The sequence below is a fragment of the Podarcis vaucheri genome (assembly GCF_965113315.1).
Source record: "Podarcis vaucheri genome assembly, chromosome: 10".
In the NCBI taxonomy this organism is placed as follows: domain Eukaryota; kingdom Metazoa; phylum Chordata; class Lepidosauria; order Squamata; family Lacertidae; genus Podarcis; species Podarcis vaucheri.
The window spans coordinates 52,270,859-52,295,526 of record NC_138748.1 but is presented as its reverse complement, the minus strand read 5'-3'; the positions used below and the strand labels follow the sequence as shown (position 1 = coordinate 52,295,526).

The following is a 24,668-nucleotide window of genomic DNA, read 5'->3' as shown; positions in this document are numbered from 1 at the left end:
TGCGGGAACGAGTTTATACCTGTAGCCGCTAAGCCACTAATAGCCGTGCTTCGCAAGACGAAAAAATCTGCAAGACGAAGAGACTCGCGGAACTGATTAATTTCGTCTTGCGAGGCACCACTGTATGCTGAATGCAAAACTATGGAAAATGTAGTTACGTATTTTTATATGAAATTGTTTTAATTGTTAGATCGGTTTAAGATTTTACAGGAAATGATTAATAAATAGAATGAAAATAAATAACGGTAGTGAAAACTATGGTTTAATTAGTAAAGTGTGTTGTTGTTGCAGATAAACTGCCCATGTGTGCATGTGATGGCGGTCATACTGGATAGGAAAGCACTGTAGAGCTGTCAGATGGGCAGTATATAAGTAATAAATTGTTATTATTGTACAGCAGTGGGGACAGTAGGGGCTTATCTACAGTATTTACTGTGAACCCAATTTTGTGTCACAAAGTCTGTTTAAGAGGCAGACATTGGTGGAATTTGCAGTATTAGGACTTGCTCTCGAGTTCGAGGCTTATCAGTTATTTTACAGTTATTGCTTTATTGCAATGGCCTACAGGCCTCCGTTGAGAACTAGCTCTGTTTTAGACCAAATGTAGTTTCCAGAGCACCTGGTGGGTGACCACATGAAGGACTCAACTTGAAAGAGACCACTAGAATCCAGAAACCAGCACAGAAAACATAGATGTAATGGGAATCGTTTTAATGGTATTCTGTGTGGTTCCCTATTGTTGTTCTAATTTGCAGAGACTGCAAGCTAGGAAATTACAACACACTATTTAGACTTCACTGGTATCACTGATTATGTTAAAGTGTCTTCATTTATAATTTCTAATACAGTGGTACCTCTGGTTAAGTACTTAATTCGTTCTGGAGGTCTGTCCTTAACCTGAAACTGTTCTTAACCTGAAGCACCACTTTAGCTAATGGGGCCTCCTGCTGCTGCCATGCCGCCAGAGCATGATTTCTGTTCTCATCCTGAAGCAAAGTTCTTAACCTGAAGCACTATTTCTGGGTTAGTGGAGTCTGTAACCGGAAGCATATGTAACCTGAGGTACCACTGTATATTCTGACTACTTATATTATTGCCCTTATTGTTACTTAATATGCTTCATAGAGTCCTCTAATTTATGCAGCAGTAATGAGATGCATTACATATAAAACATGTCTTACAATCTTATGATGTGTATATATTGTTGACCAGCATTTAGATTATATTTCACATCAAAATTTTGAAAATAGTTTTTAATATAGAAAACTAGTACAGTGGTGCCCCGCAAGACGAATGCCTCGCAAGACAAAAAACTCGCTAGACGAAAGGGTTTTTCGGTTTTGCGTGCCTTCGCTAGACGAATTTCCCTATGGGCTTGCTTCGCAAGACGAAAACGTCTTGTGGTTTTTTCTTAAAGCCGCTTGAAGAGGCGCAGTTGCGACGGACCGTGCTTCGCAAGACGAAAAGACTCGCAGAACGAATTATTTTCGTCTTGCGAGGCACCACTGTATGAATAATTACCAATTGTTATGTAGGTTAAATCTGTTCATATTTGAAAACGTGAGCATCTGTTGAAAAATTGAGGAAAATGCTGTTCTAGTTTGTCTCCACCCCCTCAATTTTAACTTTTTAAATAAATCTTAAGTATTAAAGGACTTGACCTTGTGATATCCTTGGGCTATGTTCATGAGATTAGTCAGCATTAGAAATCTAGAATACTTTTAGCTGCTCCCTATCAGAACCTTTGATGAAATGAATGAATGAGAAGTTTTATTTGTTTTATTTATTGATAAACAACAAATTCCAACAAATGTGTGAAACTAAGGAGTTCATGCTTCATGCATCAGAAGTGAGGCTAGTTCTCTAAAGCTCATGCCCCGATTTTTAAAAACTTTTTAACGTGCCACAGCGCTCTTTTGGCTCTCTTTGATAAACTAACATTTATATATACCAAGGCTCCATTTGAGAGAGCTTTTACACACTTGTAGCTGGAATATTATAGTAACTTCTAGCTTAGAATTCCCTGTCTGTGAAAATACTGATGTACAAATTGAAAATTAGATTGCAACAAAACTTTTTGCATAGTAGTTTAATAGATTTAATTAAATTGAAATATAATTTATCATACTAATATATTTTAGGCACTTCTTGATTTAATCTGAATGCCTCAATGCTTACATTTCAAGAGGTTAAAATTTATTGTATTGGTCCTGGCTTTTAAAGTTTTTTATTTTATTTTAAATCAGTCAGGCTGAGAAAAATCTCTTTATCACAGGCTGTATGCCTACAAACGCAGTGAACCTCGAAACTACAACCTGGCTTGAAGGCAAGCTCTGTTGCCTGGTATGTTGCAAGGTTGCGGTAACTGTTCCATGCTTACTGCTCCTTGCATTGTCCTTATGGTCAAAGTAGATGTTTTATATTAGTGTTAGCACAGCTTGTGCATCTCCCCATCAGGGGACATTAAACAGTGAGGTGAAACTGGAAACATGAGGCATAAGTCAGAATAAATTGAAACTAACTCATTTGAGTACATTAATATCAGTTATGACTGCTGACATCAAAATATGCCAAACGAATGTTTCATTATTTAGAAAATTTGTGTCTTCAGGTCTGCCTCATACTGGTACCAGTGGTTCTAAATAGATAGTGCTAGTTTTCCAGGTCATGAATGCTTTGAATGGAATTAATATTTAATCTCCATTAGTCTGGCATTAAGTAAAGTAGGCCTTTAAATTGGTGATTCTTGCGGAAAATGTTGAGTTCATTCTTGTTCAGCAGGGTATAATGCTGATGTTGCCACTAAAGCAAAAAGCTTCTACATGAAATCACTTCTACATTATTTTTAAAAGGCAACTAGAGTAGGAAAGTGTTATGAATTTTTAATACATTGTGGTATAAAATCTATTTATTTTCATCTAAAGCTGTTGGGTGACATACTGCAAGGAGGTTGCTAAGCTCACTTCATATACTTCATTCTTTTTACATGTTTTATTCACTTTTAAGGCTGTATAGAGAAGTGGGGAAGAGAAAGGATGTCATTCTGTGAACAAAAAAATATATATCAAAGATTGGGACTGCTCCTGGCCTAGGTTGATCATAAACACAACATTTAATTTATATACAGAACTGTATTCTTCAGTTTATTAATAAATGTATGTGTATTTCTGGTGAAGCACCTTGCTCTCTCCACCACTGTCAGGGGCTTAACCCTCTTTCCTCATGGAATTTGAACCTCTAAAGCAGGGGCAGCGAACCTGTGGTCCTCCAGATTATGCTGAAGTACACCTTCCATCATCCCTGCCCTCTGGTAATGCTGGCTTTGGTTGATGGGAGTTGGAGTGAAATAATGCACAGGTTTCCCACCTCTCCTCTAAAAGGTAGTAGAAAACATGCTGGTAGTTGGGTTAGAGAGAGGGTTGTATAAGGGAAGAAGGTGTAAAAAGCAGTATGGTGGAAGGAAAGTGAACATATGTTGCTGGTTTTTGTTACTACAGTGGAACCTCGGATGTTGAATGTCTCTGTTGACGCAGGTTTTGTCTTTTAAATGCCGAAAACCCAGAAGTAACTGCTTCGGTTTTTGAACGATTTTCGGAAGCCGAATGTGCCTCGTGGCTTCCTTTTTCAGTTTCCCTATTGTATTGAGGCTTCCACTTTCAGCTTTCGAATGTTTAGGAAGCCGAACTGTCTTCTCGAATGGATTACATTCAAAAACCAAGGTTCCATTGTATATACCATACTTTTGACAGAGACAGAAAGTAAGTGCTCATTAGTTGTTTCATAAGTGTTGCTAACTATATTTCATTCTTTCTGCCCTTGTGAAATGACCACATCAACCCATTTGTGGTGGTTTGCAGCAGAAAGTAGAAAGGATGTAACTTCTGTAGTTGTGAGTTTCCAGGCGAAAGGTAGTAAGAGCATTCTGTGCTTTTACTGGCAAGTAGTTTTAGTAATTTCCATACAACACCTCCTAAGCTGAAAAGAACTTGGAATCCTCTCCAAGTGTAATGATTCCTTCCTTTCATTGCCACCAACTGATTAGTCAATTGGTGTTCTGTTGTTGCCAAGCCAGGGAGAAGGCACTTGACCATTTCCTTTTCTTCAGGCACAAGGCCTGCTTGTGGCAGTCGCCTGTGCTGTTTGGTACAGGGAGGAGGGTTTCTGTCTTGTGGTAGCCTTCCACTTTGAGAAGAGTATACTTTATCTAAAGGAGGATAAACTGGGGAGGGTGGGCAGAGAGAAGTACTAATTTGCTTAATTAATTTGGTTAAGATAATATTGCCAATTAGCATAAGGAGACTATCCAATAGTGTGTGATATGTCTTCAGTTAATTGGAGCTATCCAGTCACACTTTTTGCCTCTTAGTTACAGTAGAAGTCTGAAGCTTTTATTTAACACTCTCTCTCTCTCTCTCTCTCTCTCTCTCTCTCTCTCTCTCTCTCCTTCTGTTTTAAAACTTGGCTTAATATACTCTTGCTTTGACCTCTAGCAATACTTACTGTCAACATAAAAACATAAAGAGCTAAGGAAGAAAGAAAGGCAATGTTTGTTTGCAGTTTTACAACCTAATGGAAAAACAGCTTGCTATGGAATACAATATACCTGTTTAATGGTGGTGTTCAGATTTGTTGAATAACGGGCTGCATTTTCTGCAATATTATCAAATAAAACTTTGCCAAATGATTCTGTTATCTAGTCCTTATGATAATTTACCTACCTCTCAATTTAATCCCTTACACTTTGATAAGTGAAAGATTTACGAGTTCTCTACAGTTTACTGACTATATTATTAAATTATAGGCATATAGGTCACTTGCAATTTACATCTGGTTCGCCAGAAGTGGCTTAATTATGCTGGCCACATGACCCAAAAGCTGTCTGCGGACAAACGCCGGCTCCCTCGGCCTATAGAGCGAGATGAGCATGCAACCCCAGAGTCGTCCACAACTGGACCTAACGGTCAGATGTACCTTTACATTGTGGGGATGGTGTGTATTCACAAAACCGCATATAGTTGAGCCCCCCTCCCAAACAAGAGGGAACAAGCTCAAGTTCTTTATTTAGTAGATGTATACCTTGTCCACCAGACTTGAGCCCCGCTGAAAGTCTAACAATAACATGCAGCACCACATAAAATAACATGGTTTGCTCTGTTTCATAATTGGATTTCATCTGTCACTTGCCTGCAGCCATTCCTTAAGGCTGCAGCAGAGAAGACAAGACAAAGGATACAGGGTGCCTCCACTTGTGCAGCTGAGGCAGCAACTTTTGGTGTTTCCTTTCCTTGAACTTTTGCACCCCAGCTGGTGATGAGAAGAACTTGTAACTTGTCCTAAGGTTATATATGTAACTTCTGATAATTTTCCTTAAAAGGTGCAGTTGCAACTTAAGAGTTCCTGAAGATTTTTTTTCTTCTTCTTTTAGTTGTGTCAGAGTAGAAGAGCACCATGCTGTTGACATTGATCTGTACCACTGTCCCAATTGCGCAGTTCTTCATGGACCCTCCTTGAGTAAGTAATGATTTAAGCAGTGATGCATGTTGTTGTTGTTGTTTTTAAAAAAATAATTTAAACCTCACCTTTCAGTTCTTAAAAAGGCCCTTTTGGGGGCTTGCATGTATGAAAAACACAGATATAAAAGCAAAGCCATTAATTACACATGGCAGAAGGAAGCTTAGAATAGGCCAAATACTTGGTGAAATAAAGAGAGTGCCCAAAAACCATAAGAGGAGGCCAACTGAGGAGAAAGTTCCCTAAGGAGGAAGCACCACATCTCTAGGTGCCATGGCCAAAAAGATTATTCCCCATGTCCCAAGTAACTTTACTTATGAAGCTCAACAGGGCATGGAACTATGTGTAAGATAACATGTGCAGTTTTGTGTGGGTGGAGATGGTACTGCAGAAATCCTGGTTGCAAATAATTTAGGTCTTTTGTATATAACTACCGTATATAAGCAAACCAAAAGCCAGCGCAGATTAAACAAAACTGGAGTAATATCGTCGTACCTTGGATCTCAAATGCCTTGCAACTCGAACATTTTGGCTCCCAAACACAGCAAACCCGGAAGTGAGTGTTCCAGTTTGCAAACATTCTTTGGAACTCGAACGTCTGACATTGCTTTCGCGGCTTCCAATTGAGTGCAGGAAGCTCCTGCAGCCAATCGGAAGCTGCGCCTTGGTTGTCAAACATTTTTGGAAGTTGAATGGACTTCCAGAACGGATTCTATTTGACAACCAAGGTACAACTGTATGCTAAAAAAATTAAAATAATTTTCAGCCATTCCGATTGCATTTTGTATTGGGAGCAATATCAGTGCTTTTCAAGGGAATTGTAGAATGCATTGCAGTCCAGATATAACGACAGGAGGTGTGACAGTGGCCATATTTGTTTTATTGAGAAAAGACTGCTGGCATAGCAGCCTGACCTGTGCAAATAAACTGCATTACATGGGTTAGCCATGGCGCAGCATTCCATACTCACCAGTATTCTTACACCTTTTAGCTCCAAACTGTGGTTTGCAACTATGCTTAAGAATTTTGCAAACTGATTTGAGTTACCTGCAGTTTGTGAAAGTTGACATAATGCTGCATCATGGTCAGCTCTGAACATGAAAGGGAAGTGGAGGAGTATGTGAGCATGTGGGGTCCTCCTGATCTCCTGTGTTGACAAAGCTGCTTTCTTGACTTGGAAACATACATCATAGATCATAGAATCATGGAGCTGGAAGGGACCTCTTGGGTTCAACCCCCTGAAATGCAGGATTTTTTTGCCCAAGGGGGGGCTCCAACCCACGACACTGAGACGACGTCTTGTGCTCTACCAACTCAACATGTGTTTCTATAGAAACAGAAGAAGCATCTTTTTAGTCTGATGTTCACAGATTACATATAATACATTCTTATTCTAAACAAATAATGAGTTTACTGTCCCCAGCAATAGCTCACACAGTGAAACCCTTTCATCATCTGGTTCTAGAATGCCAAGTGCACTCTTAAAATGTGCAGTACTAGATCATGTTTTCTTTACTGTCTGTTCAGAATGAGCTATAGCTCTAAATGGTGAGCTTTCATTCAGGAGGGTTTTACTTACTAGATCTTAGCAATGCTATCCATTTCAGAATTTCCCAAAGGTTTGGTGGTTTTTTGCTTTTGTTCTGTAAAAAGTGTCTGATCAGTAGCCCTCAGAATACCATCATTTCTAGTATGAAGTTAACTATGCTATTCCTTGCTGAATCTTGATTGGAGTATCTGTTAAGCTCCCAGCCTCTTGGCCTGTTGTTCCAAATCTTCCTGTTGAGCTTGGTGTCCCTTTCAAGGCCCTGAAATAGGTTCTAGAATGCTGGAGCCATTTAGCAGATGGCTGTTAAGATTTGGTGCTCTCTAGCATGCACATATAGGGTCTATTGTGGTTGTTAGGAAACAGTCACACCCAACAAAGAACAGAGGATTCCTTTACCATGCAAGAAGGCCAAGCAGACCAATCAGCAGATCACTGGACTTTCTATGGCACTGTGTTAGAGGGTGATTGCCAGGCCAATCTGATTGTACCTGACGAAGGTACAGGGTGAAACTCTCTGTTCAGGACTGAAAGTCCTGGCCTGCTTTGTGACTGTATTGTGATAAGAAATAGATCCATCCTGAATAAATTGATCATCCTGATTTCACATATCTTGATCTGCCCAAATAGCTGTAGTTGTGTAATATCCTAAGAATCTTAATTTAGTTTTTGTCACTAATGGTAAAGCAAAAGAATCTGTTAGCTGCTTTCAAATATCATTGAGGAATTGCGTTTGGAAAGCTGCAGGGAAGCTTCTAAGACAGGCAGATGTGCTTAAGTCACCTTCTGGCCTTCCTTCTCAATTTGGGAAAGTTGAGGAGCCGGGTGGGTGTGCCTAGGACCCCCTCCCCAGTTTAAGCCTCAAATAATTCCCTTTGAGAGGTTAACAGTTGGAAGATTAAAGTTAGGAACAAACTGAAATTAATGCTTCATGGACTTTTATCTATGATTTATTCCTGAATATTATTTGAACCCCCATTAAACATTAAGCAATGTTGAACATTGCTTCTCAGGCTAGGTTACAATGTGTTTCCTTAAGTGTCCTTTAGAAGGTGCAGTATAAAATTCATAGCTCGGGCTAATAATTTTAGGATAATTGCTTATAATATATTATACCACCTTGAACTTACAGATAAATGAGATGTTTGCCTTTCTGAAAGTTATTGCAAAGCTACACTGGACTCTAATAGATTTCTTGTTTTAATCTTTTCATATGTGTGATACTGTTGAATTGCGGTTTTGTTTTTATTTCTCTTATTGAAGCTAACCTAATATTTGTTAGAATAAGTATTGAAAACTTTGACCACAGTAATCTTTACCTTTTAAAAAAATGCAATTTATAACTACTGGCAAGTAATACTAGCCTGTTAATCCACATACCAATTTGTTCTATAGAGAAGTTCAGTTACATCAGAGGCTTTGTCTTGTGTCTTTTGTAGTGCAGCTGCCCACCTTAATAACTGTCAGATAACATTGGCTGCTTTCCAAAGTGGTCACTGAGCTTGAAGAAACAGGTGTGTACACATGGAAAGAATGATATGCATCATTCCGCACAGAAATATGCACACCCAAGGCACACACGAAACGACTGCCACATGGAAGTCTCCCTTAAGTGGTTGCCTATGGCAGCTGCCTTGCTACAGCAAGCTGTTTTCATGTATAATACAGGCTACTACAAAGCTCTTAATACAGAAAATGTACCAAGTCTTTGTGATGAGCTGCCACATAAAATGGTTTGGAGTATGAAGCCAGTTTTTGTTTTTGTTTTTTAAAAAAGAGCCATTGAAAGTGGTTGCTGTGTATCGGCCATCCTGTGTGCACTGAACCTTCTCTAGACTGTGATCCAGGCAAAGCATAAACTTTGTTGCCAGGCCCATATGACTTTGCATCCCTTTTAATCATGAAGTAGGACACAAGCTGTTTGATTACTGTGCAGTTTGGCTTGTGGTGTACGCCTCAATTTCTGCGTGACATGTTTTCCAACTTAAGTTTCAGATTTCATACTACTTCTGAGTAGTAAACTGCAACTTGCAGTTGTGTTGAGAGAGATGGATGACAGTCAAGCATATATTGTAGTAATGCCCTTCTGCTCCTTTGATTACCGTATTTTCTGCACCATAACACTCACTTTTTTCCTCCTAAAAAGTAAGGGGAAATGTCTGTGCGTGTTATGGAGGGAATGCCTACGGGTGGCATGCCTACGGATTTTCCTCCTCTAAAAACTACGTGCGTGTTATGGTCGGGTGCGTGTTATAGAGCGAAAAATATGGTAGTTGGAGTAATACAATCCATTGGTTTTGAAACAATGAAAGCTTAATTAGTTCAGAATGCCCAGATGAAATTACTAATACTCTGTCAGCGGCTCAATGTGGAGAATTAAATTTATTTTTTTATTTTTAAAAAACCCCATAAAGAACAGTAGCTTCAGTGGACACAAGATTTCATAAATAACAATTAGTAGTAAACTCTTTCAGATGTTCAAAATAATACATGCTTTGAAGCATGTTCATCTAGGCATGGTTGGACCCCCCCCCCAATACCTTTCAGACTTTCCTACGCAACATGGAAAGGTTGGGCTGGAGTGGTGTGCTTGTAGCATGCTTCCCACATTATTTTTGAATGCTTGAAGTGTGCTGTCATGGTTGACAGTTGGAAGGTGAAAGATAGGAATAAGATACTAGGTGGAATTCAGTGTTGCACTCTTCCATTCGTTCCACCTGTGCATGCATTTCAACTTACCAAATAGAACAACCCTCCTCTCCTCCCACAATGTGCTATTCTGAGGGTTCTTCTGACCTTCCACTTGAACCAATTTTGGGGGGTGCAGGTGGAAGAGGAGGGAAAGCTCTTATGCAAGTGGAAGCCCTTGGATAGGTCTTCCATTGACAGAGCTGGTTTAGTGAATTCTGTCCCCTGAGTGTAATGCTTGAATTAAGAATGGCTAGGGAAATGATATAAATTCTAAGTTTAGGGATTTTAATCAACATATTTCTTTTACGGATATATCCACCACCTAAAATAATTAAATCAGTATACCTTTTTAGTGTGAGAGAGAATTTAAATAAGAAGCTTGCCCCAGGTGGAAAATTGTGAACCCCATATAAACCATGCTGAGATCCTAGAGTAAAGAAGGGACTGCAAATTGTTATAAATGCTTGTAGAGCAGGAGTAGCCAATGTGGTGCTCTCCAGATGTTGTTGGACTACAGCTCCCATCAGCTCCAGGAATGATGAGAATTGTAGTGCAAGGGCTACTTTGGTTCTCCCTTCTGAGAGTACAGTATGGCCTGGTTCCAAGCATGTTTTTCTGAAATGGAGAACAAACCCTGAACAAGCACCTCTCTTCTAGCACTGCTCCCTTCAGTACTTTGTTTCTTGCTTGTATCAAGCCAGAGTTTCTCTTCTGTCTCAACCATGGCTTGATGGCAGTTTACAAACCAGAAATATAAGCTAGAAGTCATAAGCCAGAAATGATGCAGCAAGAGGGGGAGGGAATACTCTGCCCAATGTTTGTTCCTGTTACTATTAAACTATGGTTTATGAAGCCTGGAACTATTATCCAGCTGTAACTTTAAGAAAATGTTATGAATTGTAATATTTGGCTCGTAATAGATTTTTCATGCAAATGAGTTCTATTGCTTCAGTTCTGAGTGTAAATGTAGTCTAGACTTTATATTAGTTCCTTTAATGATGCCATCACCCAGCTCATTTATAAATGGTTTTGTTTTTTTCAATTCAGGGCAGAGGGTGATTTATTCACTAATTAATAGCAGGCAGCTTGTCAGAAACTGTCTGAGATCCAGTTTGGTGATGTGATACTTGGACTTGGAGACCTGGGGTCAAATCTTTGATTAGTTGTGAAGCTTCTCTAGGGTTAATCCACACTATTTAAAGCATATGGCTTCCCTAAAGGATCTTGTGAACTGTAACTTGTTAAGAGTGCTGAGAACTGTAGCTTTTGGAGAAAGCAAGTACTTCAGTTGTATGATGTGCATATGTGACCTTGGACCCAACCATGCATGTTTAAGCATATCTTTCCTTATGGGATTTTTAAAAAAGAAAACTGGATAGTTCTCTAAAATGTCTTGAGGAAAGGGCCAGGTACAAATGTGGTAGTTGCAATTAATTTTAGAAGATAATGTTTTAATCCTTACTATCTAGTGAAGAAGAGAAGGAACTGGCACAGACATGACTATACAGAATTTGATGATGGTTCCAAGCCAGTACAAGCTGGAACAAGAACATTTGTTAAACAACTACGTGCTCGCTCCTTCCCAAGGTAAGATAAGTTGCATTAGAACATATATAAGAGCAGGTGCAGAAAGTCTTGTCATTTTTTCTAGCTCCTTCAAACAACAGTTTTGTCTTCAAGCCATAAACTTTTAACACACTAAAAATAATGGGCAGCTGAATGTCTTTTTGGCTAAGACATCTAATGGTGATGGTGATATTAATTACTATTACTATTATTCATACAATTTGAAGTATTTATAATTAAAATTATTATTATTACATTTATTTATATCCTACCCTTTTCTCTGAAGGGACTCAGTATTTATAACCTGCCCTTCATTGAATGCTTTCAATTCCAGAATGGGGAACAATCAAATAAAGTAATAAAAATATGCAAAAAAGTAGTATACAAGAATTATTTAGTTTTCAAGTGTTAAAAAGTATTGTTGTTTTTTGTAGTGCTGATGACATCATTTTGAAAATGCATGGCAGCCAGTTGACACAAAGATACCTGGAGAAGCATGGGTTTGATGTTCCCATTATGGTTCCTAAATTAGATGGCCTAGGTCTCAGGCTTCCTCCCTCTACTTTCTCTATTCTGGATGTGGAACGATACGTAGGTATGGTCTGTTATGAAGAACAGGGTAAAAACATGTGCAGTAATTAAAATGGTAATAAAACCACGTTTACTGTAATTAGAAGTGGGGCTACCTAAACTGATGTATGCAGTCACTAATGGAGTTTAGCCTTTGTCATTCTGTGAATGTGGTATGCAGAATACTAACATGTCAACTCTTAGTCAGTGCAATGCAAGCAACTTTGTGGACAATTTGTGTGTAGCTTTAGGGCCCCTTCAAATTAGAACAAAAAAGCGAAAGCAGCCTTTTGGAAGGATGAATATTCACACCTGGAAGTTTAGACATTACATTTCTTTGCTTGCACTGTGATAAGGTTTGAGAACATTTAGTTTAAGTTGAGTTCTCTACACCAGTGTTTCCCAACCTTTTTTGGGCAACGGCACACCTGTTTAATGAAAAAAATCTCGCGGCACACCACCATTACAGCCCCGTGACGTCAGCGCGCAGCGTCACGCCGGGAGGGACGCACGAAAGTGAAAGTTTTCAATTTTTTCCCTCCCCCTTGCCGGGGAACCTCCAAGCTTTGGGGGTGGGGGGGGGAGGAGGCAGCAAAGCGAGGCAGGAAGGAGAGCGCGGCTTGGCTGAGTGAGCTTTGGCAGGGGCAGGGAATGAGAGCCGCGAGGCGGGCGCTGCAGACGGAGGCGCTGCCCGCCAAGCTCGCAGCTCGCCCGTCGAAGCCTGCACTATCACCCACCGCGGGGAGCCGGGGGCGGCGGCGCGGTTGCCGGGCAGCGGCAGGGGTGGTGGCGGCGGTGGCTGCTTGCCGCCCTCCTGGGCGGAGGCGGGCACGGTGGGCACCGGCCCGGCCAAGGGCCCCTGCTTGGTGCCGTCGGATGTGGGAGCTCGCTCGCTCGCCGCCCCGCGTGTGCTCGCCGAGCGGCGATAGGATGTAGCGAGCGGCGATGGGGCTAGCCGGAGAAGAGAGGGTGAGCCCCCTCCGCTCCGGCCCTAAAAAGGGCAAGCCACGCCCCCTCCAGCCAGCCAGGAGGCGTGGCCGGATGGGATTCCCCTGCTCTCGCGGGGGCTGAGATGGGATTCCCCGCTCACGTGGGGGCGGATGGGATTCCCCGCTCACGTGGGGAAGGGCGTGATGCCCGCAACCCCACCTCCTGGGGCAGGCCCAGTGGCGAGCGGATGCGCAGGCCCAGTAGCGAGCGGCGATGGGATGTGGGAGCTCGCTCGCTCGCCGCCCCGCGTGTGCTCGCCGCCGCCGCCCCGCCTCTCACCGCCCGACTCGCCCGCCTCCACGGAACACAAGGCAAAGTTCCACGGCACACTAGTGTGCCGCGGAACACCGGTTGGGAAACACTGCTCTACACTTTACAATTTCAAAGATGAAAGCTTTTAAATGTGTGATCCAGTGTTGTTCAAGCAGGTTTCTCTTTGCTTCTGTCTTGCTTCCTTCAAATTGTTCCAGAGGGATTCCCTGTTGTCAGGAGCAGGTTTTGGGGGATTCAGATAGGAAATGAGAGCCCCCTTGTGTAATGAGGCCCATTCTGCTCATGCACAGACAGCATTAGATGACACCCTCTATATTTAGACTACTCATAGATTTAGTGAGATTATTCCAACAGTAAAAGTGTGATATCTACATTGTCACTATCTCTGAAATTGTAGTTCCAGGTTGCTGGTAAGACTGATCACTTTGTTGGGTAGTAAGGGATAACCTTCAGGTTTCTATGAATTTCCTCAGTGCTGCACAGTTATTCATTTTACCTTAAGAGAGCATTACAATATAATATAATATTTCTTGTTCTATATAACTTAATTGTTGCTTATTTTTTAGATCATTAACTACTCCTTTTTAAGAACACTAGAAATGTTATAGAAAGTAATATTTTGCCAAAATCCCTAGATGTGACTTTCAGTGATGTTTATAGGTGATCCTTGTTTATGTAGAGACTTAATATTTTCTTTTTTACAGGTGGTGATAAAGTGATAGATGTTATTGATGTGGCAAGACAAGCAGACAGTAAAATGAAGCTCCATAATTATGTTAAGTATTTCACAAATCCTGACAGACCAAAAGTATTAAATGTGATCAGCCTTGAATTTTCAGACACAAAGTGAGTATATGGTTTTTACACATTTGTTTTGAAATCCTATATCAGGAAGTGGATTACAATATAATTCCCTGGCTTCTAAAGGCTTGCTCTAATTAAGTAGAAAAATCAGTCTTGGAGGCTGGCATTTGACAATATGGAGATTGGCAAATGAAAGTAAATATAATTGGCCTGCTTCTCATGTCATATTCAACCATACTTTACAATTACAGTGGTACCTCTGGTTACATACTCTTCAGGTTACATACGCTTCAGGTTACAGACGCCACTAACCCAGAAATAGTGCTTCAGGTTAAGAACTTTGCTTCATGATGAGAACAGAAATCGTGCTCCAGTGGTGCAGCGGCAGCGGGAGGCCCCATTAGCTAATGTGGTGCTTCAGGTTAAGAACAGTTTCAGGTTAAGAATAGACCTCTAGAATGAATTAAGTACTTAACCCGAGGTACCACTGTATGGTTGAATGTAAACTAGCAGCATAAAGGTCCATCTTGCTTAAAATTCCCCAGGGTCCTACTGCTTCTGCTATGCTGCAGGTGAAGCAAGCCCAAGTCTGGCTTCTTGTGTCATCCAAACCTGTAGTTTGGAGGAAATGAGCAATGGGTTTAGTTGACACAACAAGTAAGATTTGGGCTTGTTTAATTTGTGCAATGGGAGCAGTGTATTGGGAACTTTTTTTTCAAAAAAAAATTATTACTTTTATACCTTACAAAAAGAAAAAGGAAAAAAAGAAGAAAGACAAGAAGAAAAAAGGAAGAGGGGAAAAAAGCAAAAGAGAAAACAATACAATACAATATATAAACAATACAGAATGCAACATTTACACATTAACCAAACAAAAACAAAAACAATTCAAAAACATACACATCGTATCATCTCAGTATCCTCTCTTTCATTCCCTTGTTTCATCGACCTCCTCTCACCTCCCTTTTTGTATTCCATTTCTATTACCGTATTTTTCGCTCTATTGGACGCACCGGACCACAGGACGCACCTAGTTTTTAGAGGGGGAAATCAAGGAAAAAAATATTATCCCTCCCCCCAGCCCCAAAGAGCAACGGACAGGCTGCATGCAGCCTGTCCACTTCTCCCAGAGCTTCTCAGGGCTGCGGGGGAAGCCCGGGTTCCCCCCCCTAGCCCCAAAGAGCAAAGAAGCCAAGACAGCGTGCGGGATCCATAGCCGCGCAACCTCTCCAGCCAGGAGCTAAACCTCTCCAGTGCAGCTGAAGAAGACAAGGCAGCAAGCGCGATCCATCCCGCTCACTGCCTTGGCTTCTTCTTTAGCCTTGCGCAGCATCTTTAGTCTTGCACAACGGGATAGATTGCGCCCGCTGTCCACCGGGGCTGGACTAGATGACTCCTGGTGTTCCCTTCCAACCCTGCAATTCTATGACCTCGGAAGGCGTTTGGGGTCTTCACCACTGGAGGCTTTTAAGCAGCGGTTGGGGGACCATCTGCCTGGCGTTCTTTAGCTGTGATTCCTACATTGTGAGGGGGCTGGGCTAGATGACCCTTGGGTGACCCTCCCAACTCTATACAGTCCTACAGTTCTGCGGCAGGAGATCCACAGCCACTTCACACAATGCCCACTCCCAATTTTCATCTGAGAGACATGTGTCTCTCAGTACCCCCCTACCTGCCACACTTCCCCCAGCCCCACTTAAGCTGAGGGAATTCCTGCCCAGAGAAACTCCCAGCAATCAAGGAGGAGGAATCCGCTGCAGCCGTGAGCAGCAGAGGATCCATGGTCCCCTTCCTTCTCTCCTCCGTAGTTGCTTTGAAGCAGGAAAGGGATTCCCCCACCTCGTAGAAAAGCCCGCAGGAGCCGCGCAGCCTTTAAAGAGGGTGCCGCTCTTGGGGGCTTTTCCCCCAGGAGGGAGAAGGTACTGCTGCAGCCAGTCAGTCCCTTCTCCCTCCTGGAGAAAAGCCCGCAAGAGCGCACGAAGCTTGTGTGCGGCTCTTGAGGGCTTTTCCCGCCTGCCTCCCCCCTGCATTCGCTCCATAGGACGCACACACATTTTCCCTTGCTTTTTAGGAGGGAAAAAGTGCGTCCTATGGTGCGAAAAATACGGTAATTGTTTCAGGAAATCCTTTCCATCTTTCTCTATTTTCTGTCATATAATTATCTTAACATATTTTAACCTTATTTTCCATTAATACTATAATACTTATTTATACTTAATTACTTAAGATATTTCTACTAAAGCCATATAATTCACTTCCAACATTTTTCTAACACTCATTAATTTTACATTATTTCCATATATAGGTTTTAAACTTTTTTCCAATATCCTTCCACCGTCTCTTCTCCCTGGTCTCTGGTTCTGCCAGTCATTTCCATCAATTCCGAATAGCCCATCAACCTGGTGATCTTCTGTCCGAGGCTCTTAACTCTTTTCCAGGTCCCTTCTGCAGGTCTTCTTCATATTTATACATGCACTTTACTTTGTCTTCTCCTGACCTTGTTCTTATTTTCCTTCCTTTGATGCTGAAAAGTAGATCTCCGGGGAGAGCAGTGGTAATTTGACTTTCTTTATTCTGTCCTGCAGGCTTACACGATCTTAAATCTACCCCCTCTTCTCCTGCTTCCAAGGGGGGTTTAGTGATTTAACCGATGGAAGTTTGATCCTTTATGAGAGACTTTCCAAGGCTTTAGTTTGCAGCCTCTTTGCTTCAATCTATTTACAAAAGGGGGAGGTGGACTTCCTGTCTGAAACCTCCCCGTTTCGGTGCCAAATTAAGACGTTTAAAAATCCAATTTTCCGTTCTATTCACGGGTTGTTGTTTTAAGATCAAATTGTCCACAGGAAAAAGTCAGCGCTCTCCTGCAACAGCAATGCGGCTTCACTCCGTGAAAAAAACAGTCGATTCAAAGCACCGCGCCACTCACCCCCACCTCGCTCCGGATCCCCGAAACCGGGTTTCCCCGCGAGTAGGGGGGGGGCGCAAAAGGTGCCAGCCGAATCCCACGTCCACAAGCCTCTCCCACCTGTGGTTTTTGATGGGTCTCCGCCTTCGCCGTGGCGGCCAGACCCTAATTTCCATGGAGCGGATTCCTCCCGATCAGAGGAATCCAGCCATTGCCGGAGGCGCCTCCCCGGAAGTCCAGTGTATTGGGAACTTTTGAACAGTGTATACTAGCATGCACTCATTCACATTAAGCCACAGTTTGTTTTATCTTGTGGTTTAATGTGATATGTGAAGTAGGTCACAATAATTTGATTATGATACCTTTGTCTAAAACTTAGCAGGAATTACTCTAAAATAACTTTGTTTGAAGGAATGAATGAGTATCATTTGATCTTTTAAAGGTAGCATCCAAGAATATGCTAAATATTAATTGGTTATATGAACCGCCACTGCCACTTTTGACTTCTGTAGAGCTACTGTACTTAATTGGTGCAGATAAAAACGTCATAGACACTGGTTGTATCTGTGTACCTTCACTAAAATTCATTCACTGTGTTCTTATTTATTATTGTATGTGTTTCTTCTTTTAAGGATGTCTGAATTAGTGGAAGTCCCTGAAATCGCCAGAAAACTTTCTTGGGTTGAAAACTACTGGCCAGATGATTCAGTCTTTCCTAAGCCTTTTGTTCAGAAGTACTGCTTAATGGGAGTTCAAGATAGCTACACAGATTTCCATATTGATTTTGGGGGAACTTCTGTCTGGTATCATGTTCTCTGGGTAAGAAAACACTGCTGATTTCTAAATATAGAATGTACAGTATTCATAATGGATTTAAAAATAATAATCTTGAAGGGTTCTTGCATGGACCAGCCTGGTTCCAACATAACACTAAACCAAACTACAGCTTAACCCAAATGAGGAAATGTGAAATGAGATTGTGTCTCCTTTGCTCCTTCCCAGTCATTTTGCTGCTTTCATGTGCTAAGTTCTGGTTTGGCTTAATGTTGTGTGCAATATTTCCGGTCAAAAGTGAGCTGTAACTAAGGTTTGTCCTGTGTCTTACAGTTTGTCTGGGAGAGCTAAACCATGAGGCCAGGTTTGGACAACACACTAAGCCAAACCACAGTTTCATACAGCATAATGCAGCAGCACAATGATTGGGTAGGAGCTAAATGGCTCATGTTATTATTAATTGAATTTACATAGTGCCCTATACCTGAAGGTCTCAGGGTGGTTATGAATGACACTGTTGAAACTGTTAGTTCAATTAAGGTTTTAAGTTTAACCACACTGGGCATTTTGTGACTATTGGCCTGAGAGTTTTAAAATTGTTATTCTGAACACTAATGGGTGTGATAGCTGGAAAAGCTAATAAAAACTGATCTCTTCCAACTTCATTCTATTCTGTTTTGCTATGCCCAGAACATTATTTCTAGGCCTATCATGTTCAGTTGGGAAGGAACCTAAGCATTTTCATTCCTATACCCCATTCCCAACTTACCAAACCTGATGCACTCAAAATGATGTTGGGCTGCAATAGGGTTGATTGGAGTTGCTGTCCAACAACATCTCGGGGCCACCAGTTTGGGAAAGCCTGCTTAATCCCATAATATTCTACCTCTCCTTAATTGCTACTATCACAGTTTTATTGTGTATCAGAGACAAATTTAACCTCATTCAATATTTTTTATGTATAGGGTGAAAAGATATTCTACTTGATCAAACCTACTGATGAAAATTTGGCAATCTACGAATCTTGGAGTTCATCTGTTACCCAGAGTGAAGTGTATTTTGGAGATAAAGTTGACAAGTGTTACAAGTGTGTAGTGAAGCAAGGACATACTTTATTTGTTCCCACAGGTAAAATGCTTTCCTCAAGGAATAATCATGCTCATATCTGTTGAGTTTGGTGGCTGGTGTTCAGAGGACTCTTTAAAATTCAATTTAAAAAAATGTGCTAATATGTTTAGCAATTATGACCCAATTTAGGATAAGGAAGTTGAGAAATTATTAAAAGTTCCCACTCAGAGGCTGCCTGCTGTGTCTGAAAGATTAGCTGTTCTGGACTTGTCTCCATCCAGTCAGCCTCTGCTGGGTGCCTGAATCTGAATGGGTGTGACTGAAACATTGAATCTCTCATGACACAGTGGAACAACTTGTCCTTAGAATTGTTAAGAGTGTCTGCATGAATCGCTGCTCTGGGATTTCTCCTTCAGGTGAGGATGCCTGTTCAGATCATTGACTCACACAGACATACAAGGTCTAGACTCCTCTGAGTGTGAGCAACTTCTTTTTCTCACACTTGAGTCTACTTTGAATGTAAAAATAAAGGGTTTCTAAGATTTTTAACTAGGAAGCTAAGTATGCCTTAGGTAGTTCTATTTGAAAAGCAATATTTTAAAGCAAAATAATTTAATGTGCAGTGTGTTACAGCAACGACTATGTAACCCTAGTCAACAAAATAAAATATATTTCTGATACTGGGATTTAGCAAATCCTTTGGGAGAGAGCAGTGTGAAATAGTCACCAAGAATATCTCATCATGTCTTTTTCAAACTTACCTTATTGATGCCAGTACCATGAGGTCACTTATGGTCATGCTTGACTTGTGACAATTCTTTTAGTATGTAAGGTCACATTTATGAGGGATTTATAGGTTGCTACAACCACCACCTTGAAGTGTGCCTGAAAAACTGCCAAACACAGTGCAGATCTTATTACTGGTAAAATGTCCTTCCTAATGTGAAAGAGGGAACCACATTCTTCAGCCAAGAGCTCAGCACAGATGGTATTGTAGAAGTCTAGTCATGGTGTTATGAGAACATAATGGACTCCAGGGCTCCAGAGAAAAAAAATCCAGAGAAGCAATGACCATCCCTCCACTTCTGTGCTGTCTTTTAGAATTTCTGACTGCATTAACTGACCTATTTTGAGCATATATATTGGATATTCTCTTCCATGTACCACTTAATGATTGCACATGGGGTGGTTTTTAAATATTGTGCAAGAAACTAACACAAGAAAAATAATAAATTGCAATTATACGAGCTAAGGAGGTTTCTGATACTAGGGTTGAACTCTTTAGACAGTGTTTCCATTCAGTGTGCCATAGACTTCCATTTCAAGATTGAATTAGATAAACACTTTTGACTTTTATCCTGGTACTTCAGTTTGTTCCCAGCTGGAGCTGGAAGAGGCTTGGATTTTGGGATTGTCCATTTTCACACACTTTCTTCACCAAACTGCTACACTTAGACAGCTTAATAGGATGTGGATGTCTTTCACCCAGTGTGATTAGTGATGCCAATATTGTTATAAAACATTATCTTGGAGGTCTTCAAAGTATCAGTCCTAGCCTGTGTTTTGTTGAAGTCCAAAATGTAGGGCATGCGAAATATTTTGTGGCAGGGATACTCAGGTTCTGCTTACCTGTCATTTCAGGCTGGATTCATGCTGTGCTCACTTCTCAGGACTGTATGGCTTTTGGAGGAAACTTTTTGCACAACCTCAATATTGGCATGCAGCTCAGGTTTGTATTGGAGATTTCTCTTTTTATTATGTATCTTCTCCCATAAGCTTGAAAATATATTTGTCATTCAGTTGATACATAATTGATTAAATGAGATTAAATGACACAAGACACTAATAAAAGAGACAATGCTGCTATTCTGCCAGGGGTGGACTGAATATTGCAAGAATTATTTCCAGATAGAAATGAATAGTTTGTTCTGTTCTACTTGACTTTGAAATTAAACAAGATAACATGGAAGATTTCATCAGAACAAACTGAAATTAGGCAAGCAAAACTCAGGAACTGGAAAATAAATTCTAATTCCTGCATTACTTGAGAGTAAACTTTTTGTTCTAAGCATACCATAATGGCATAAGTTGCTTGAATTCTGTCTGTTTAAAGTTTAAAGTTGGGTATTAGTATTATGAAGTCCAATGTCGCAGCTCAATATGCAACAGAGCTTCAGAAGAGATAAGTCCAGAGCTTAGAAAAGTTCTGTCCAATTTTGTCAAGTTTGATCTTACTACTCTTGAGTATAAATCTTGATGTATCTTGTTTGTCATGGACTGCTTCATTTTGCTGCACACCATATAATTTAGGTGAACACAGTTAACAGTGATCAATATTCACACAAAATAATCCTTCTAAATTGTTTATTTAGGTGTTATGAAATGGAGAAAAGGCTAAAAACCCCAGATCTTTTCAAATTCCCTTTCTTTGAAGCCATCTGTTGGTTTGTGGCCAAAAACTTACTGGAAACTTTGAAAGGTAACTCATTTCATGTTTTAAGAAGAACGTGAGGCTAGACTTTTTTCTACCATTTGCAGGAAGACCAATGTCTAATGTACACCAGTCAAACAAGACATAAGTTACTCATAGTTTATAACTGGAAAATGTAAGTGTAGCTACTTTGTTCAGTTTTGATATGACAGAAGCTTTATGGATTAAAAGCATTTGTAGTAAACGCTACACATATGATTCATGTGCAGCGGAGTACAAAGGCTTTGACAAAGAAGGCATATGAACCTTTTTCTTTAGAGTGTCCTATGTATCTTTAAATATGTGTCAACTCCAGTTATTTATGTGGAAGTGAAAATGTATTTGTTTCAGGACCACATTCATGCACAGCCCTCTAAAGTTACAGTTGTCACCTCACTCAAATTATTAACTTGTACGCTGCTTCCCTTAGTCTCTATTAGTCAGTACTCTATGCACCTCTATTTAGGTTCTCTGCCAGTCTCCCCCAAAATAGCTTTTTTCTTATAAAGTAAATGTAGTTCAAATAACTGAACTGGGAACTAATAGAAGTTCAAGAAACTGAGGAAAGCAACTGAAGCTGACAAGTAACTAGACTGTTAGCCAACTGCACAACAGGAAGCTAAACATAAAGCTTAAAAATTCCACCTCTAACCCCAAAACTGTTCTGATAATACGGTGTGGGAAGGATATGCTTTTGTGAATATGCACATGTATAAGAAATGTCCATGGCCACCACCTTAGCACTGAACCCAGGCAGCCAAGTCTTTTTTTTTTTAATCTGACTTAAAAATCATTTCACTTAGCCACCACCCTGTCAAGGGAGGTCCTACCCAAAGGAATGTACACAGCAGAGAGTTCACTCTATATTGTCAAAGATAACATTTACAGTTGCTTCTGTGGCTCCAAATACCTACACACACCAGTCTAGTGTCTAGGCAGCTACTCCCAGGTCCACTCTCTATGGAGCAGTTGCAGCAACTGGGGATCACTCCTCCCTCCACCATTTTATGTACCTGCCAGAGGCTACACCTGCATAGAAGCTTCCTCTGCTCTTTGCGCGTCATTCCTCTGCTGGTTTTGGGAGACAGTGGTGCAGGAGAGGGTGGGGATACACCCTGCCCTTCACTTGCCTGGTCTGCCTCTTCCTCCAACTCTCAAACTTCCTCTTCCTCTGATTCTTGTTTCCTTGCTGGTACAGGAGCTTTGGTGCTTCTCATTGGCTTTCCTTTGGAAGCTAAAGGGCTGCCCCTAAGTCTAAAGAAAGCTTAGTGAACATGCACCTCAGTAGGTTTCTAGTTTTACTTCATGCTCTCCCCTGCTGATAACAAAGTTTGGAAAGTTACTTTCTACTGAGGCTGAGACTGACTAAAGTCCATGAGATTTTTTCATGTGTAGCTTGGTTACTGAATCCCATAGATCCATTTGCTCTGAAGATCCATTGGCACGTGGCTTGGCAAACCACTGTTTGGTTTATGTGGGGCAATCCTGTAAAAACTGGGGTGTGGGGAAATTCTCCTTTGGGGCAGGGGTTGGCCATGATGGCTTTCAACCCCCTTTCTTTCCTAGAAGTTAACGAATTAAACGATTCATTTACAGTTTACTCTTCATTGTAGTTTTGAATGCATGAGTAACTTTTTACAGGTTTTAAAGGTTGAGAGAGATGTTAATGTAAATACTCATTTGACATTTATATTAATCTAATGTGCAGTGTTTGTCTTTATTTCCAGAACTGAAAGAGGATGGTTTTTACCCTCAAACTTTCTTAGTACAAGGAGTGAAAGCTTTACTTACTGCTTTAAAGTTATGGATGAAAAAAGATGTAAGTTGAAATGTGTAGTCATAATTTTAGTGGGTTTTCTTTCTTTAAAAGAAAAGCCTTTAAAATGCAATACAGCTTCATAAAAATTCTGTATTTAAATATGCTGCTGATTTGTATTTGGAGGAACTTAACTGCTTATTTTCCTGTTTTACTTAACAGCTGGTAACAGAACATGCCTTTGAAATTCCAGACAATATAAGGCCTGGACAGCTAATTAAAGAACTATCTAAAGTGATTCGTTCTGTAGAGGTAAGAATAAAATACATTGAATATGATTGCAAAATTTGGATAATCGCATATGATTACTTTCAGCTTTTGGAGATGCTCTCCTTTAGTTGTGCTCCTCTCTCTTCAAAAATAACTGCTAGTTTGCTGAAATAATCACTTCCAAACTTTTATTACTCATGGTTGGCAAACTGTTTAGGTGCTTATGATTATAAGATACTTATCAAGTATAACCCACCCTATGGTCCTATCTTAGAATTCAAAGTTTAAGTAATCACATTATGGAGGAATTATAAAGGCAGTTTAGAGTGAATAATGAAATTTGAATTAAATCTTTAGCTGGAGCATAACATTCTCTTTCTCTTACATTTCAGTAGTGGACAGAGTCCCTTAGGGTGCTGTTGTAATAGACAATACAGGAAGAGGATGGAATAATCTTGTTGAAAGTCTTAATACTGCTACTTGAAAGTGAAACCTTTCACTTTAAATTGTGTGGAATTGTCAATATAGGCTGCTCTAAATAACTTTCTTTTATTTAAAGGAGGAGAACAGCAAACCAGTTAAAACTCAGGGAATTATTGGTGTGTGCCAAGTTTCGCATTCATCAAATGAATCAGCCTCCACCCATCATTCCAGACGAAAAGCAAGGAAGCTACGGGACCATGCCATCAAAACTCCATCTAATTTGGACATCTTGGAGCTCCACACAAGAGAAGTTCTCAAAAGACTAGAGATGTCCCCGTGGGAAGAGGCAAGTACAGAATTGCATATTGGAGCAAAGTAAAGTACAACTAGAACATTTAATGTGCAGGGCAGATGGCACACATAAAAATGGGAAGTTGTTGCATTTTTAAAACAAAGACTGTGGGAGGTATAATCATATCATCACTGGTTAATGTTCAATGAAAATATTATTCTCACTTTTCCACATCATTGAATACCACTGGTTTGGTGAGGAAATAGAGTTGTTGCACTACCCAGGCACATATATATATATTGTACTGGACACCACAGGTAGGGAGGAGCGACCTCAAAATGCACTTTCCATTTTGGGTGTATGTGAATAGATGAATTTTGAATTAGCAAATATAGATGTAGTGTGGCAATAAACGTATACAGTATGGCTACAGTAAAAGAATGTTAAGCCTGGAATTAGACCTTTCAAATACTTCTCCATTTTACCCAAAAAGATCCAGGACAGACCATATTTTGGAAGTTGCCTCTACATATTCTCCTGTGAGCTAAAAAGTATTTGGTACCGGAGCTGTTTTAAGAAGAAAAATTAGAAGGGTTTTGCGGTAATGGTGGTCTTTCCCACTGGTATCACTTTTCCTTTAAAACATCTCACCCAAATCCCCAATTACCTCCCATTTCTGGAACCTTAAGTATATAATTCTGCTTGTTCCCAGTGTATAGTTTGTGGGATGGGTTTTTATAGGAGAGGGTATATTAATTG

General features: G+C 40.5%; 1 protein-coding gene across 3 annotated transcripts in view; it reads left to right on the top strand.

The window, feature by feature from the left end:
• Nucleotides 1-24,668, top strand: part of KDM7A (lysine demethylase 7A) — a 47,408-nt gene that overhangs the window by 10,329 nt on the left and 12,411 nt on the right. For all 3 annotated transcript variants that reach the window (XM_082240471.1, XM_082240472.1, XM_082240470.1), the window contains exons 2-12: nt 5,426-5,511; nt 11,218-11,335; nt 11,749-11,909; nt 13,852-13,993; nt 17,489-17,675; nt 18,596-18,758; nt 20,340-20,427; nt 21,071-21,177; nt 22,896-22,987; nt 23,147-23,236; nt 23,754-23,963. In XM_082240471.1, coding sequence (XP_082096597.1) covers nt 5,426-5,511; nt 11,218-11,335; nt 11,749-11,909; nt 13,852-13,993; nt 17,489-17,675; nt 18,596-18,758; nt 20,340-20,427; nt 21,071-21,177; nt 22,896-22,987; nt 23,147-23,236; nt 23,754-23,963 — 1,444 coding nt within the window. The remainder of the gene's footprint in view (nt 1-5,425; nt 5,512-11,217; nt 11,336-11,748; nt 11,910-13,851; nt 13,994-17,488; nt 17,676-18,595; nt 18,759-20,339; nt 20,428-21,070; nt 21,178-22,895; nt 22,988-23,146; nt 23,237-23,753; nt 23,964-24,668) is intronic.